The following is a 14,616-nucleotide window of genomic DNA, read 5'->3' as shown; positions in this document are numbered from 1 at the left end:
AAAAAAAAAAAAAAAAAAAAAAAAAGAGACGTTGTTTTTTCTTTTTTTTGGAGACTGAGTCTCACTCAGTCACCCAGGATAGAGTGCACTGGCGCGATCTCGGCTCACTGCAAGCTCTGCCTCCCAGGTTCACACCATTCTCCTGCCTCAGCCTCCCAAGTAGCTGGGTCTACAGGCGCCCACCACCACGCCCGGCTAATTTTTTTTGTATTTTTAGTAGAGACGGGGTTTCCTCGTGTTAGCCAGGATGGTCTCGATCTCTTGACCTCGTGATCCGCCCATCTTGGCCTCCCAAAGTGCTGGGATTACAGGTGTGAGCCACCCTGCCCAGCCTATCCTTCATTTTTAAAGTTGACTTTGAAAAAATAAAAAACAGCTGGGTGCAGTGGCTCACACCTGTAATCCCAGCACTTTGGGAGGCCAAGGTAGGACAATCACTTGAGCTCAGGAAACATTAGCTCGGTGTGGTGGCATGTGCCTGTAATCCCAGCTTATCAGGAGGCTGAGGCAGGAGAAGAGCTTGAGACCAAGCGGCAGAGGTTGCAGCAAGCTGAGATCGTGCCACTGCGCCCCAGCCTGGGCAACAGAGCGAAACTCAGTCTCCAAAAATAAAAAAATACACACACACACACAGACTATATCTAGAAAGATGACAAAGTAGGGCCCAATCCTCCTGATAATGAATAGTTTTTTTCACCTATCATGTTGCCTTTCTCAAAAAGCATCAAGAAATGTGACTCACGGTTTAACAGCTACTGGATTGGGCAGGAATCCAAACTCCATAGAATCAGCAATCTGATCATTTTCTAGTTCATGAGAGCCATTCAGCTGTTCTCCACTATTAGCAAGAGTCCAGTTGGGACCCCAACCAACACGAAATGAGCGTCCCATGAATAAGGCCATGTCCATCAAGAGTTTTCCCTTGCCATAGGTGACAGACTTTTCGCGAGGGACTAGGCCTAGTTGCCTACGTGTACCCACTGTTTTCAGCGGAACCTCAAGGGCTGGGCTGGGCATTGTGAACACAGAAGTCAGGGGTGGAGGGACAGACCAAGAGGATGTGGATGGGATATTCATTACAGATGCTGTTCTGGGAGTACGACATTCTTGCACACAGGCACTTGGTGAAAGAAAAGCTCCACTTGTAAATTTTGATTGTAGTAACCCACCAACTGAAATGAAGAGGGAATGAAGGGGAGAAAGACTATTACAAAACACAAGCTATTGTTTCTTGAACAATAACAAAAATCAGGCTGAAATCATTCAATGTTTTATCAAACTACTTAGATGTGGATGACCAGAAGCAGGCTAAGTCAGATTTTGCAGAAATTACTCTTTGAACTAGGAAATCAGGACAAGATTCTAATGATGATGATGGTATCTACAACAATAATAAAAGCAACAACACTACTAATACTATTTAAAATATGCAGCAGACTCTGTATAAGTCATTTGTATATGTTATTTCATTTCACTCTTCAAAAACTTTTTTTTTTTTTTTTTTGGAGACAGAGTCTCGCCCTGTAGCCCAGGCTAGAGTGCAATGGCATGATCTTGGCTCACTGCAACCTCTGCCTCCTGGGTTCAAGCAATTCGCTGCCTCAGCCTCCCGAGTAGCTGGAATTACAGGTGCCCTCCACTATGCCTGGCTAATTTTTCTGTGTTTTTAGTAGAAACGGAGTTTCACCATGTTGGCCAGGCTGGTCTTGAACTCCTGACCTCGTAATCCACCTGCCTCGGCCTCCTAGAGTGCTGGGATCACAGGCATGAGCCACTGCTCTTGGCCTCAAAAACTTTTAAATGATTAGCATTATTATCATTCCTATTGTATATAGGAGAAAACTGAGCTCAGATAAGTGACTTGTCCAAATCTACAAAGTGACAGGACTAGGAGATAAGCCAAGGTAAGTCTGGCACCACTCCTCATGCCTTTATGAGAATCCTAAAGGTAACGATTTCTTAGGACACATAAAAGATCAAAACTCAAATTCCTATTCTACCCTAAACAATGCTACAGTCAATGAAATAAAACACACCAGGTATCTTAAAATTGTACATGTGACCTTCTGAAGGATAGTTCTTTAAAAAAAAAATTTTTTTTTTTTTTTTTTTGGAGACGGAGTCTCGCTCTATTGCCCAGGCTGGAGTGCGGTGGCACGATCTCGGCTCACTGCAAGCTCCGCCTCCCGGGTTCACGCCATTCTCCTGCCTCAGCCTCCCGAGTAGCTGGGACTACAGGCGCCCACCAACACGCCTGGCTAATTTTTTGTATTTTTAGTAGAGACGGGGTTTCACCGTGTTAGCCAGGATGGTCTCGATCTCCTGACCTCGTGATCCATCCGCCTCGGCCTCCCAAAGTGCTGGGATTACAGGCTTGAGCCACCGCGCCCGGCAAAAAATTTTTTTTTAACATTTAAGTTTTTATCTAGCTAGCTAGGCATTATAGGGATGGAGTCTTGCTATGTTGCCCAGGCTGCTCTCCAAATCCTAGCCTCAAGCCATCCTCCTTCCTCAGCCTCCTAAAGCACTAGGATTATAGGCATGAGCCACTGTGCCTGGCTGAAGGACAGTTCTTATTACCAGTGCCTGTTTCCCAATTTTACATGGCTTTTGTCTAAAGCATGGAGTTAAGAGTTATTGAAGTATCAGATTTTCATGTAGTATCCATTATGGAAAAGGTTATTAAGAATGTTTAACTGATACTTTATTGGTTAATGTATTTTCTTTCTTTCCTCTATACCAAAGGGAAGTTAAAAATATTTTTAAAAAGCAAAGTTGATAATAAGAGAACTCAAAAGAATTGAAAAATATTTATTTTTAAAGCAATATAAACAAATGTCTCTGCCAGTTCCTCTGGCTTTCAAAATATGTTGAAAGTACATCTGCTTAAGTTCTTTGCTGATACGAAAACTTTCTTGCCAATCCCACATAGTTACAAGCCCATTAGAAAAGAGAAAACTTTAAAATCAAATACGTCATCACTTCCCTGGGAATTTAAAAAGGTTTAATGAAAAGTAGAAATGTGATGTGCTCTGTGCATTACGAGAAGCAGTACTTGTCCCTAGAAGACAGTAAGACAGTGCTGTAAGGACTGCACAAAACGAGTACAGTGCAGGACAACTTGCTGAACTAAGTAATGTTATAAAAATTAGGAAGTCAGAGCTTACTATCTTATCCATGTTCATAAGCAAACAAAAACATGAACCTAAACAAAGCACAAATGCTTTTTTTCTCCATACACTTCTGCATCTGCACAAACAGAGGTAATTCTAGTTCTTAAAAACCGACCACTCCTGCCAGGTGCAATGACGCATACCTGTAATCTCAGCACTTTGGGAGGCTGAGGCAGGATGATCACTTGAGGCCAGAAGTTCAAGACCAGCCTGGGCAAGATAGCAAGATCCATCTCTATAAACATTTAAAAAAATAATTAGTTGAGTCGTGGTATACGCCTGTAGTCCTAGCTACTCAGGAGGCTGAGACAAGAGGACTGCTTGAGCCCAAGAGTTCAAGGCTGTAGTGAGTGCAAATGCATAACTGCACTCCAGTCTGTGCAACAGACTCTGTCTCTAAAAACAAAAAACCTGACTACTCTTTTTTTTTTTTTTGAGACGGAGTCTCGCTCTGTCGCCCAGGCTGGAGTGCAGTGGCCCAGTCTCGGCTCACTGCAAGCTCCACCTCCCAGGTTCACGCCATTCTCCTGCCTCAGCCTCTCCGAGTAGCTGGGACTACAGGCGCCCGCCACCACGCCCGGCTAATTTTTTGTATTTTTAGTAGAGACGGGGTTTCACTGTGGTCTCGATCTCCTGACCTCGTGATCTGCCCACCTCGGCCTCCCAAAGTGCTGGGATTACAAGCGTGAGCCACCGCGCCCGGCCAAAAAACCTGACTACTCTCTTTTTTTTTTTGAGACAGAGTCTCGCTCTTTCACCCAGGCTGGAGTGCAGTGGCGCAATCTCGGCTCACTGCAGGCTCCGCCCCCCGGGGTTCACGCCATTCTCCTGCCTCAGCCTCCCGCGTAGCTGGGACTACAGGCGCCTGCCACCTCGCCCGGCTAATTTTTTGTATTTTTAGTAGAGACGGGGTTTCACCGTGTTAGCCAGGATGGTCTCGATCTCCTGACCTCGTGATCCGCCTGCCTTGGCCTCCCAAAGTGCTGGGATTACAGGCGTGAGCCACCACGCCCAGCCGACTACTCTTAATGAATACTTATGAGTACAATTTCTCTTAGCATCCTTATGTCACAGGTATAGTTGTCTGGCAGATACTTGCTAGAGAAGTCCACTTGGGTTAGAAGAAGAAAAGTGAAAAGCAGGACTTGATGACTATACAGCTTTCTTGTAAAACAGCATCTTTTATACTGTACCTAGTGAACGAGTTTTCGATGAGTGGGATGCTGAAATGGGGAGCCTGGGAGAACAGATTTCTTGAGAAGTATCTGCTTTGGAAGGAAGGCGACTGAAGCGTTGATCCAGTGCCATATCTACATCTTCTTCATCAGTAAGCAATGATGCTTTCATGATCTAAAAAGGCAATATCTATAGAATGAATGTGCTTCCCAGAAAGGCCATACCAAAAAAAATGCAGTTTACAACAACCAAAAATATTGCTCCTCCTCAAGGCTGTGTACAGAGCTAGTATATTTGTGTGATGGATGGACCCCATTACACTGTGTGTGCCTTGAAAGGCAGAATTCATATAATACTTCTCTTCTTTCTATCTATAGCATCTCGCCAGAGCCTGGCACACAGCAGTTGCTATGTTTGCTGATAAAATAATTTTAAAGTCGAACATAAGCCAAAGGTTAAACACATAACATGCCAAAAGGCACTGGGATAAAGGGAAGTAAAGACATAGCTTAAAGAAACCTGGGCTACCAGGTACTAAAATTTTTAAATTTTGTGGAGCACATACAGTCTTAAAAGTACCCTGTGATGTAGACAAAGTAATATTTTATAGAGAAAAATCAGTACTCACAGATGTTATATGACTTGCACAAAGTCATAAAGTTACAAAATTGGGATTGGGGCCGGGCTGTGGCTCATGCCTGTAATCCTAGCACTCTGGAAGGCCAATGTGGGCAGATCACCTGAGGTCAGGAGTTCGAGACCAGACTGACCAACATGGTGAAACCCCTGTCTCTACTAAAAATACAAAAGTAGCCAGGTGTGGTGGTGGTACACGCATGTAATCTCACCTACTCGGGAGGTTGCGGCAGGGAAATCAGTTGAACCCAGGAGGTGGAGGTTGCAGTGAACCGAGATCACACCACTCCACTCCAGCCTGGGCGACAGAGTGAAGAAACTCTGTCTCAAAAACAAAACACAACAAAATTGGGATTGGAACTAGGACTCTGGTTTCAAATGCAGTTAAAACCAGAAACCCTATCTTCTAGTTCTGAATATAGCCTTATCTCCTTGAATAAGAGAATGAGGCCCAGACATTGGCCATATTCTTGTATTTTTTTTTCCCCATTACAGTGAGCACTCAATGGTCTTAATAACCAAGGAAGAGACCTGATCCTATGCAATGGAGATAAAAGATTAGTTTGGCTTTCTGTCGTAAAAAAGGCGGGTTAGAACGTCACCTGTAAGACATGTGGATTAATTCCCAGTGAAGATGCAATATGTGTTGAGGCAGACACAAGTTCCTGATCCTCAGGCATGCTCTCTTCTAACATGGTATCCAAAACTGGCTCCTGGGTGATATCTACCATGTCACTGTCCAGTTCCACAACCCTCCCTAACTGCTCCACCTCTGGGCTCTGGCTCTGCAGACAGCAGAAAGATCAGGAAAGCAGCATTAAATTACACCAAACAGAAACAGATTCTAAATCAGACTTACTTTATTCAGAATATGATATAGCAATTATTAGATTCAGCCCATTCTATGGTAAGGTAAGGTAGCAGATTTGCTCGAGTGATTTAAAATCAATTACCCCAAGATAACCCTTATAAAAGTACTTTGATCCAAATAAGGATTCATGTAGTCATCCCATTCTAATACTATGACCTGGTGTCTGGGACCTAAACCAGCACCCATAGTGAAACAAATGGTGGTCTTCAGAGACAAAGATTATGATTTACTTGATCTAGCTAGCAACTACATTTTCTGATTTACACAGGGTTACCTTTTCCTAACACTGCCTTGTAGCCAGAAACCATTGGAAAAAACGAACAAAAGGTACAAATATCAAAGTCTCCAGTAACTTTGCTTTTTCTTAAAAACATTTAGAAATAAATTTCTAGCCAACACAATCTTGGGTCTGGAATTTAACTTTTGGGTTACTGAATCCTAAGGTTAGCTGGGCTCTACTTGTGCAGTACCACGTAAGATACGAGCACTATCTACTCTTCCAAAAAACAAAGTAATAATATTAGGAACAATTTTAATCTGGGAAGAATCCCTTTATGTTTAAAAATGTCAAGAGTTATATTTACATTTATTAAGCAGTTTTAAAGACAACTATGACTAACAGTCTATGATTTAAAACGGTAAACACTCAAAGCTGAAACACTGTAAATTGGTAGAGTACAAATTCAATTACCTATATCCTAAAATGTTAGCAAATGACTAAGCCAACATTTGAAATATTTTCAAACCAAAAAAAATTCTAGACCGGGTTTGATGGCTCAAGCTTGTAATCCCAGCACTTTGGGAGGCCGAGGTGGGCAGATCACTTGAGGTCAGGAGTTCAAGACTAGTCTGGCCAACATGGTGGTGAAACTGTCTCTACTAAAAATACAAAAATTAACTGATGCTAACCAGCTACTCGGGAGGCAGTGGAGGTTATAGTGAGCCAAGATTGTGCCACTGCACTCCAGCCTGGGCAACAGAATGAGACTCTGTCTCAAAAAAAAAAAAAAAAAAAAAAAAAATCCTGAAGGAGGAAAAAGCCCTAGTGATGATACCCAGGGCTCCCACTTAAATTTTAAGAACAGTGGCCGGTCACAGTGGCTCACACCTGTAATCCTAGCACTTTGGGAGGCTGAGACGAGTGGATCACCTGAGGTGAGGAGTTCGAGACCAGCCTGGCCAATATGAAGAAACCCTGTCTCTACTAAAAAATACAAAAATTAGCCAGGTGTGGTGGTGTGTGCCTGTACTCCCAGTTACTTAGGAGGCTGGGGCAGGAAAATTGCTTGAACCTGAGAGGTGGAGGCTGCAGTGAGCCAAGACTGTGCCACTGCACTCCAGCCTGGGTGAGAGTTAAACTCCATCTCAAATATAAATAAATAAATAAAATAGGCCAGGTGCAGTGGCTCACGCCTGTAGTCCTAGCACTTTGGGAGGCCAAAGTGGGCGGATCAACTGAAGTCAGGAGTTCGAGACAAGCCTGGCCAACATGGTGAAACCCTGTCTCTACTAAAAATCCAAAAATTACCTGGGCATGGTAGCGCATGCCTGTAATCCCCGCTACTCAGGAGGCTAAGGCAGGAAAACTGCTTGAACCCAGTAGGTGGACGTTGCAGTGAGCCGAGATCACGCCACTGCACTCCAGCCTGGGCAACAAGGTGAGACTCTGTCTCAAAATATATATATATATAAATAAATTAATTAATTAATTTTAACAACTGTGGGAAAACTCCTACTTCATAAGTATATATATATTTGGCTCAACAGACTGTGAAGGCTTGATAAAATGGTTTATTGCTTACTGTTTTCTGTGTCTAGCACATCACTAAGTTCAACACTTATTTACTTAGTTACTTCTACTACCTAATGCAGTGCTTGGCACATGGTAGAGAAAGCAGTAAACTATAAAAAGATAAGAAGGAGAGTGAGTGGGAGGAAAGAAAAAATGGGGAGGGGGAGAGTGGTTCCAATTTACTATACTACTCAACAAAGTAATACTGCTAATAGCAAGAGATGCTTACCTTGAACACTGTTTCAGACAAAATGAGAGGATTTCATTAAATAACCAGATTAGAGACCCAAGGGACTCGTCGTATGTTTAGGAAGAATGCTAAAGATCAAGGTTTTATTTATTCTATTCACACAAACAGACTTCAAACCTACAAGATACCATCTAATAAGTGGACAAGGGGGAAGGGAATTACTATGAAACTATGGTTAAGTGCCTAGAATGCCCTATATGTAAATTTTGTTGAAGTATACCTAAGTAATTGCAACATACTCCCCAAAGCTGTCTGTGTACTTATTTTCCTGGATATCTTGGCAGATCAGGTACCCTTTTTAGGCCAGTCCTGAAAAGAAAAGTGTACTTAGAAAAAAAAAAAAGATGGCTCAGAAGTAACTGAGGAAAGGGAAGAGAAAGCCTAACGGGAGGTCTATGGAAAAGAAAGGCATGTATAGGAAGAAGCAGCCAACGAGGACATCATTTTAACTCTCCCTTTCCTACAGTGTAATCTCTTGAAGGCAGCATCATATTCATTTCCAAATAATGGCATGGCCCATTACAAATATTAGCTACACAGATTATATCTGTAAAATGATTGTCTAAATATATGGAGGATAAGGTTTCACAACTGAAACCTTCAATGACTTGAGATATCTCAAAGACTGTTCCTCACTGAAACAAGGCTGCCAATACCTAAAGATACAGCATTGCTTACTTAATTCAGTAGGAAAAGTAAGATATATCAAGACATCCTCATTCAACAGAGTGAATGACAAGTCCAAGGTCAAACAGATATTAAATAATTCATGCTCTCCTCTCAGGCAAACAGTTTGATCCAATATAACTACTATTGTTGCCTGTCTCAAAAAGAACTAGTTTTCTAACTGTAAAGAAAGTTTTTGGCTGGACGTGGCGGCTTACACCCGTAATTCCAGCACTTTGGGAGGCTGAGGCAGATCACTTGAGCCTAGAAGTTCGAGACCAGCATGGGCAACATACTGAGACCCCATCTCCACAAAAAATAATCACTTTTTTCCTTTAAAAAAGTTTCAAACTACTTATTTAGGCAGGGCACTGTGGCTCCCGGCCTATTGGGAGGCCAAGGCAGGATACTCATTTGGCCAAGAATCCGAGACCAGCCTGGGCAACATAGCAAGATTCTGTCTCTAAAAAAATAAATAAATAAATAAATAATCTGGCATGATGGCATGCACCTGCAGTCCCAGCTACTTGGGAGGTTGAGGTGGGAAGGATTGCTTGATCCCAAGAGTTCAACCAGCCTGAGAAACATAGGAAAACTCTGCCTCAGAGAAAAAAAAAAAAAAAAAAAAAAGTCATTAACTTACTTGAATGGATTCACTTAGTGAACAATGCTAAGTTTCTGAGCAAGCCAATTACCCTGCCTTGATGTTACTAAACACAAGTTACACTTCAGTTATAAGGCTGAGGTAAAAACCTACATGTATCTCTACCTGAGTGCCAAAGGCCCGAGGTCTTTCAACATAGTTTTGAAACCTGATTGCACATTTCAACCACCTGGGTGCAAAATATAAATATGCCTGAGCCCCATGCCAAATCTGTGGAATCTAAGTCAAGCTTACCAGGGCACTGATGCAGCCAGCTGGAAATTGGATCCCAGACCAGGATTTTGAAACTAATGTTCTAACCACAGAACAAAAACTACCTTAATTCATCTGTGTGACTAAGGTTTATCTGCCAACCAACATTTTCTCTAACGTAAAAGGTACAGGAGAGAAGATCACATGAAAATTTAGTTACCTTTATGTTTTCTGGTTGCTTAGACTTACTTGCTTTTTTAAAGAGCAAAAGCGAGGCTTAAGAACCAACTGGAAACAGGGGACTGACGATATCATATAAAAGGTAATGGAACAAATGTGACCATTAAAGAAAAATACACATCTTCCTAAATACCTAAAGAAACAGGCCTCTCTCCCCCAATAAAAAAAGAAGCTGAAGTTGTGCAATCAACCTTTTTAAGGGGTGAGGTGACAGTATGCAGTCATCTTGACACAGAGATGAGAAGACTGCTGTTTCCAGTTTACTCAAACGGCACAAGTAGTTTCCCCATGCCAAGTAAAATGTAGGGTCTTTGGTGCTAATAACCAACCACTGGCATTTCCCATCTGCCTCACTTGGGTCAGTAAGCAATAAATATGAAAGAATTCTCTACAGTCCTACATTTCTGCTCCAACATACCAAGCTCAAGGCCTTCAAAAATAATGCAAGTAAACAAAACCTAAAGTCTGGACATCTAAATACCGCTATCCATTTCTCTCATTTCTGCTCTTCCCAACCAAAAGGTCAAAGACCATTTCCATTTCCTCAGTCAAAGCTACTTGCCCATTTTAGGCTAGCCGTGGTAACTCACGCCTGTAGTCCCAGCACTTTGGGAGGCCAAGGTGGGAGGATCACTTGAGGTCAGGAGTTCAAGACAACATGAGTTAAGGCCAACATGGCAAAATCTCCTCTCTACTAAAAATACAAAAAATTAGATGAGCGTGGTGGTACGCCCCTGTAGTCCCAGCTGCTTGGGAGGCTGAGGAATGAGACTGCTTGAACCTGGGAGGCAGAGGCCACAGTGAGTCGAGACTGCACCAGTGCACTACAGCCTGGGCGACAACTCTTTCTCAAGGAAAAAAAAAAGGAAAAAAAAAAAAAAGCTACTTGCCCAGTTTAAATCCTTACTACCTCTTTTTGCTAGAACCTTGATCTGAAATTTTTGGGTGCTCAATTTTTCAAAGAGCTCTCACATACACAAGTGTCAATATAGGAGTTTATAGTTAGTTTTCTACTATTTCTATTCCGGCAATTAAAGAACCTGGAAACTACTGATTGTCAACATTACAAACATTTTCCTGTCTGTCCATAAATGAAGCTTTTCTTTTTCATCTGGGCCAACTGGAAAGAGGTTATCTTTAAGATCCTATATATTACTTTTATTACAGAAAATAAGGCCATGTGACTCTTTCCCTCAGAAATATATATATATTTATAATAAATATATATATGATTATAAAAAATTAGGAAAGGAGATGATACAAAGCATATGACAGACAAAATGAATATGGATAACTGGAAAACCAAGTCTATTTATAGCATTTCATTTGTCAATGGAGATTTCTTAGGGGCATTCTAAATGCTACAAAGATTATAAACATAAAATCCAGTTTCCCACATTTATCATACCCTCCCCCCTCACTCTGTACATGCAAACATGTATATACACACATTCTCCAGAAATGCCTCCTAAGAGATTATTTAATAAATCATAAAAACCACATGTTTCAGCAGCCATAAGAATTATAGCATGGAAAATACCAAAGGTCTAGCTTTCAGCAGCTGAGAGGTAGAGGATGCTTTACAAAGAAATCCCGTATCAATGATACAAGTAATTGTGATAAACAATGTAGGCCCTAATCTCCCCAAGCCAAATAATTATTCATTTACATTCCAAAACTATTTTTCATAAAGATTATGTACTATTAAAATACAAATATCAAGGTTACCCGAAGTATAAGCAAACAACTTGAAAAAAATGGAGATTAAAAACCCTTTCAGAAAGCTAATTTAACTTTTAAAAAACCATGGAGGTAAAGAAAAAGATTAAACTGCACATCAGGTAGTCAATAAAGGCAGAATTTACTGTGCATGAACCCACATGAGCAAATCTTAAGTTAATCACCAAGCAGAGAATTCAGCAAGTCCAAATGAGAGAGAACGAAGGGTTTAAAAATGACAATCTGTAGAGGAATAATCCAAACAGCAAGAGAATTCTTTAAATCTCAAGTAAAAAGACAGATGCCTGCATGACCTCACGCCCTCCCTTGTACTTGTTTCAATGTGACTGCCAATGTTTGTATTCTTCAAAGTTCCAAGGGTCATAAAACAGCTTTGTATTAGCTGAATGACTTGCTTTCAACTTCGGTATCATGGATTCCATTCAAATTCACTGTCCTTTTTTCTCTACCTGAGGTGGAGGTGCAGGTTTGCCATTAAGAGCCATCTGCAAGGGGGTAGTCTGGCCTGCGGGAGGCAAAGGAGCAGTCTTCAACTTCTTTGTACTAGTTTTAGATGGATGCTCCTCTTCCTCTTCATCAGAATCCTGAAGGCCATACTTAGAAAAATGGGAGACCTAAGGAAGAGAAGAACCCCACAAAACAACTTAAACATTATGCTTTCCCAATACCTGCCTTTGCAATCTTGCAGCATTACCTTAAGAAAAAAGAAAAGGGGAGAAATATCAAAGTATTTAAAGCAAAATAATCACCTACCACACTTTTATCTAAGATTTAGAAGACGTCTGATGTATGCACTAGTTGCTCATACTAGTAAATTAATAAAGATTACATAACATACATTAAAATGTCATTTAAACTGTAATCATTAATATAGGAAACTTAATCCAAAGACTTGTTATTATTTTCACAGACATATATTGCCTGTTATCCTCTATCTACCCAAGGGCCTTTAACAAGTTAAATAATTCAACCAGCCTAGAATGGGAGGAAATCATTGGATTAAACTATTAAGAACAGTCAACCTCTTCATCTCCAAAAATCTTTAAAAGTAAGAATGACAGTTACATAGGAAGAGTTGATACAATAGACAACTGCCTGATGAATTACTGAAGTCCCTAATGATGACAAACATTACAAAAATTACACCTTAGAAATGTATTTATACATCTTCATAGGAGGTGGGTAGAGGACATGAATCATGAGCCCACAGAGTTTATAAGAACTCATTACTGCTGAATTTTAACTAGGTTTGTAGTTTGGAGTGAATCATAATGTATCTGTACATCTCCTTCCGAATTTCTAAAAATAAAGAGAATTTGGCTGGGTGCAGTGGCTTACACCTGTAATCACAGTACTTTTGGGAGGCCAAGGAGGGAAGATTGCTTGATCTCAGGAGTTGGAGACCAGCCTAGTCAACAGTGAGAAATCCCATCTTTACAAAAATTTAAAAAAGTAGCCAGGCATGGTAGTGCATGCCTATAGTCCCAACTACTTGGGAGGCTGAGGCAGAAGGATTGCTTGAGCCCAGGAGTTTAAGGCTGCAGGGAGCTATGATTCCACCATTGTACTCCAGCCTGAGCAACAGAGCAAGACCCCCATCAATCAATCAATAGAATTTAGGAAAGGATCCCTTCCAACATAAACGTTTTGTGACTCCAAATATACTTTATAGAAGTCTGAACTGGGTTAAATGACTATACCTTAAACACCCAAGAACCAGTTTCAGGCCGGTATTCTTTGAATTGAGCTCCCTGTTTCCTTGAAACTGCTTCTAATCTTCCTTCATAGTTGATATCCGCAAGGCGATCTGGGCTCTTTATTAAACAACGAGATGTTTTATCTGTTGGCCAAACTCCATCCAATGTAACTTCAGCCTTCCTGTAAAACATAACCAATTAAAGTAAAAACGCTTCATATATAAGACCAGAAAGCCACCTAACACATGGTGAATAACGGTAACCGTTGCCTTGGAATTATTCTGCATGTGTCATAAACTTGAGTTTTGCTCCATAAGCTTAAAAGCAAGAAGTCACTCCTACATTGACAACTCAATATCTGGTTCTAGAGTCAGACTGCATTTATTTAAATTACCACGGGACATCAATTATTTCCAAACTAATTTTCACACTTAAGCTAGGAATCACTAACTTATTTAAGTTACAGTCCAGTGGTACGAACCAAATCTTATGCAGGTCTTAAAGGTCTACTGTACTAAATAATAATAAAAAACAGCTACTACCCATTTACTAAATACAAATGCTTGGAAAACGAAGTATCAGGAATATCGGTGTGAAGATGACTACAAGAGTGATAAGCGTACCACTTCTAATATTAATACTGGAGTTCAAGTGTTGTATCCTATTCATTTTGTATGCCTTACATCTAAACACAGTGACTACTAGGATGTAACAGGTAGATGCTGCTCTCCATTTCCTGCTTCCCAGAGCCCCTGGCAAATACAACTCTACTTTGTTTCTATAAAGTTGACTTATCCCAGATACATCACAATATAGTACTTGTCTTTTTGTGACTGGCTTACTTCACTTAGCATGTCCTCAAGGTTCATCCATGTTGTAGCATATATCAGAATTTTCTTCCTGAAGCTGAATAACATATATTTTTTAATTTTTAAAATAAAAAATATGGAACGCTTCATGAATTTGTGTGTTATCCTTGTGTGGGGCCATGCTAATCTTCTCTGTAGGGTGAATAGTGTTTTATTGCATGTATATACCACATTTCGTTTACCCATTCACTTATCAATGAACATTTGGGTGACTTTTACCTACCAGCTGTTGTGAATAGTGTTGCTATGAACACGGGTATACAAATGCTTGAGATCCTGCTTTCAATTTTGTATATATACCCAGAAGTGGACCTGCTGAATCAGACAGTAATTCTATTTTTAACTCTTCTGGGAACCACCATATTGTCCTGCATGGTGGCTGCACTGTTACACATTCCTGCCAATGGTGCACAAAGGTTCCAATTTCTCCACATCGGCAGACACATGGTAATTTGTTTCTTATTAGACTGAGTCTCGCTCTGTCACCCAGGCTGGAGTGCAGTGGCACATTCTTAGCTCACCGCAATCTCTGCCTACCGGGTTCAAGTGAGTCTCGTACCTCAGCCTCCCAAGTAGCTGAGAGTACAGGCGCCCGCCACAACACCCGGCTAATTTTTGTACTTTTAGTAGACATGGGGTTTTGCCATGTT

At 41.0% G+C, this 14,616-nt stretch overlaps 1 protein-coding gene and 1 non-coding gene across 8 annotated transcripts in view; both read right to left on the bottom strand.

Annotated features, from left to right (window-relative positions):
* Positions 1-14,616, bottom strand: part of NUP98 (nucleoporin 98 and 96 precursor) — a 132,176-nt gene that overhangs the window by 31,694 nt on the left and 85,866 nt on the right. For all 7 annotated transcript variants that reach the window (XM_032166823.2, XM_058447000.1, XM_058447002.1 and 4 more), the window contains exons 19-23: positions 13,101-13,278; positions 11,850-12,014; positions 5,588-5,770; positions 4,367-4,523; positions 743-1,172 (exon numbers count right to left, since the gene is read on the bottom strand). In XM_032166823.2, the coding sequence (XP_032022714.1) occupies positions 743-1,172; positions 4,367-4,523; positions 5,588-5,770; positions 11,850-12,014; positions 13,101-13,278 (1,113 nt within the window). The remainder of the gene's footprint in view (positions 1-742; positions 1,173-4,366; positions 4,524-5,587; positions 5,771-11,849; positions 12,015-13,100; positions 13,279-14,616) is intronic.
* Positions 14,037-14,140, bottom strand: LOC116477522 (U6 spliceosomal RNA). The gene has a single exon (XR_004250493.1). It is a non-coding gene; the product is annotated as a U6 spliceosomal RNA (small nuclear RNA).

Source organism: Hylobates moloch, unplaced genomic scaffold, assembly GCF_009828535.3.
Source record: "Hylobates moloch isolate HMO894 unplaced genomic scaffold, HMol_V3 SCAFFOLD_11, whole genome shotgun sequence".
Lineage (NCBI taxonomy): Eukaryota > Metazoa > Chordata > Mammalia > Primates > Hylobatidae > Hylobates > Hylobates moloch.
The sequence above is the reverse complement of the archived record's forward strand: the minus strand, read 5'-3'. Positions and strand labels throughout refer to the sequence as shown.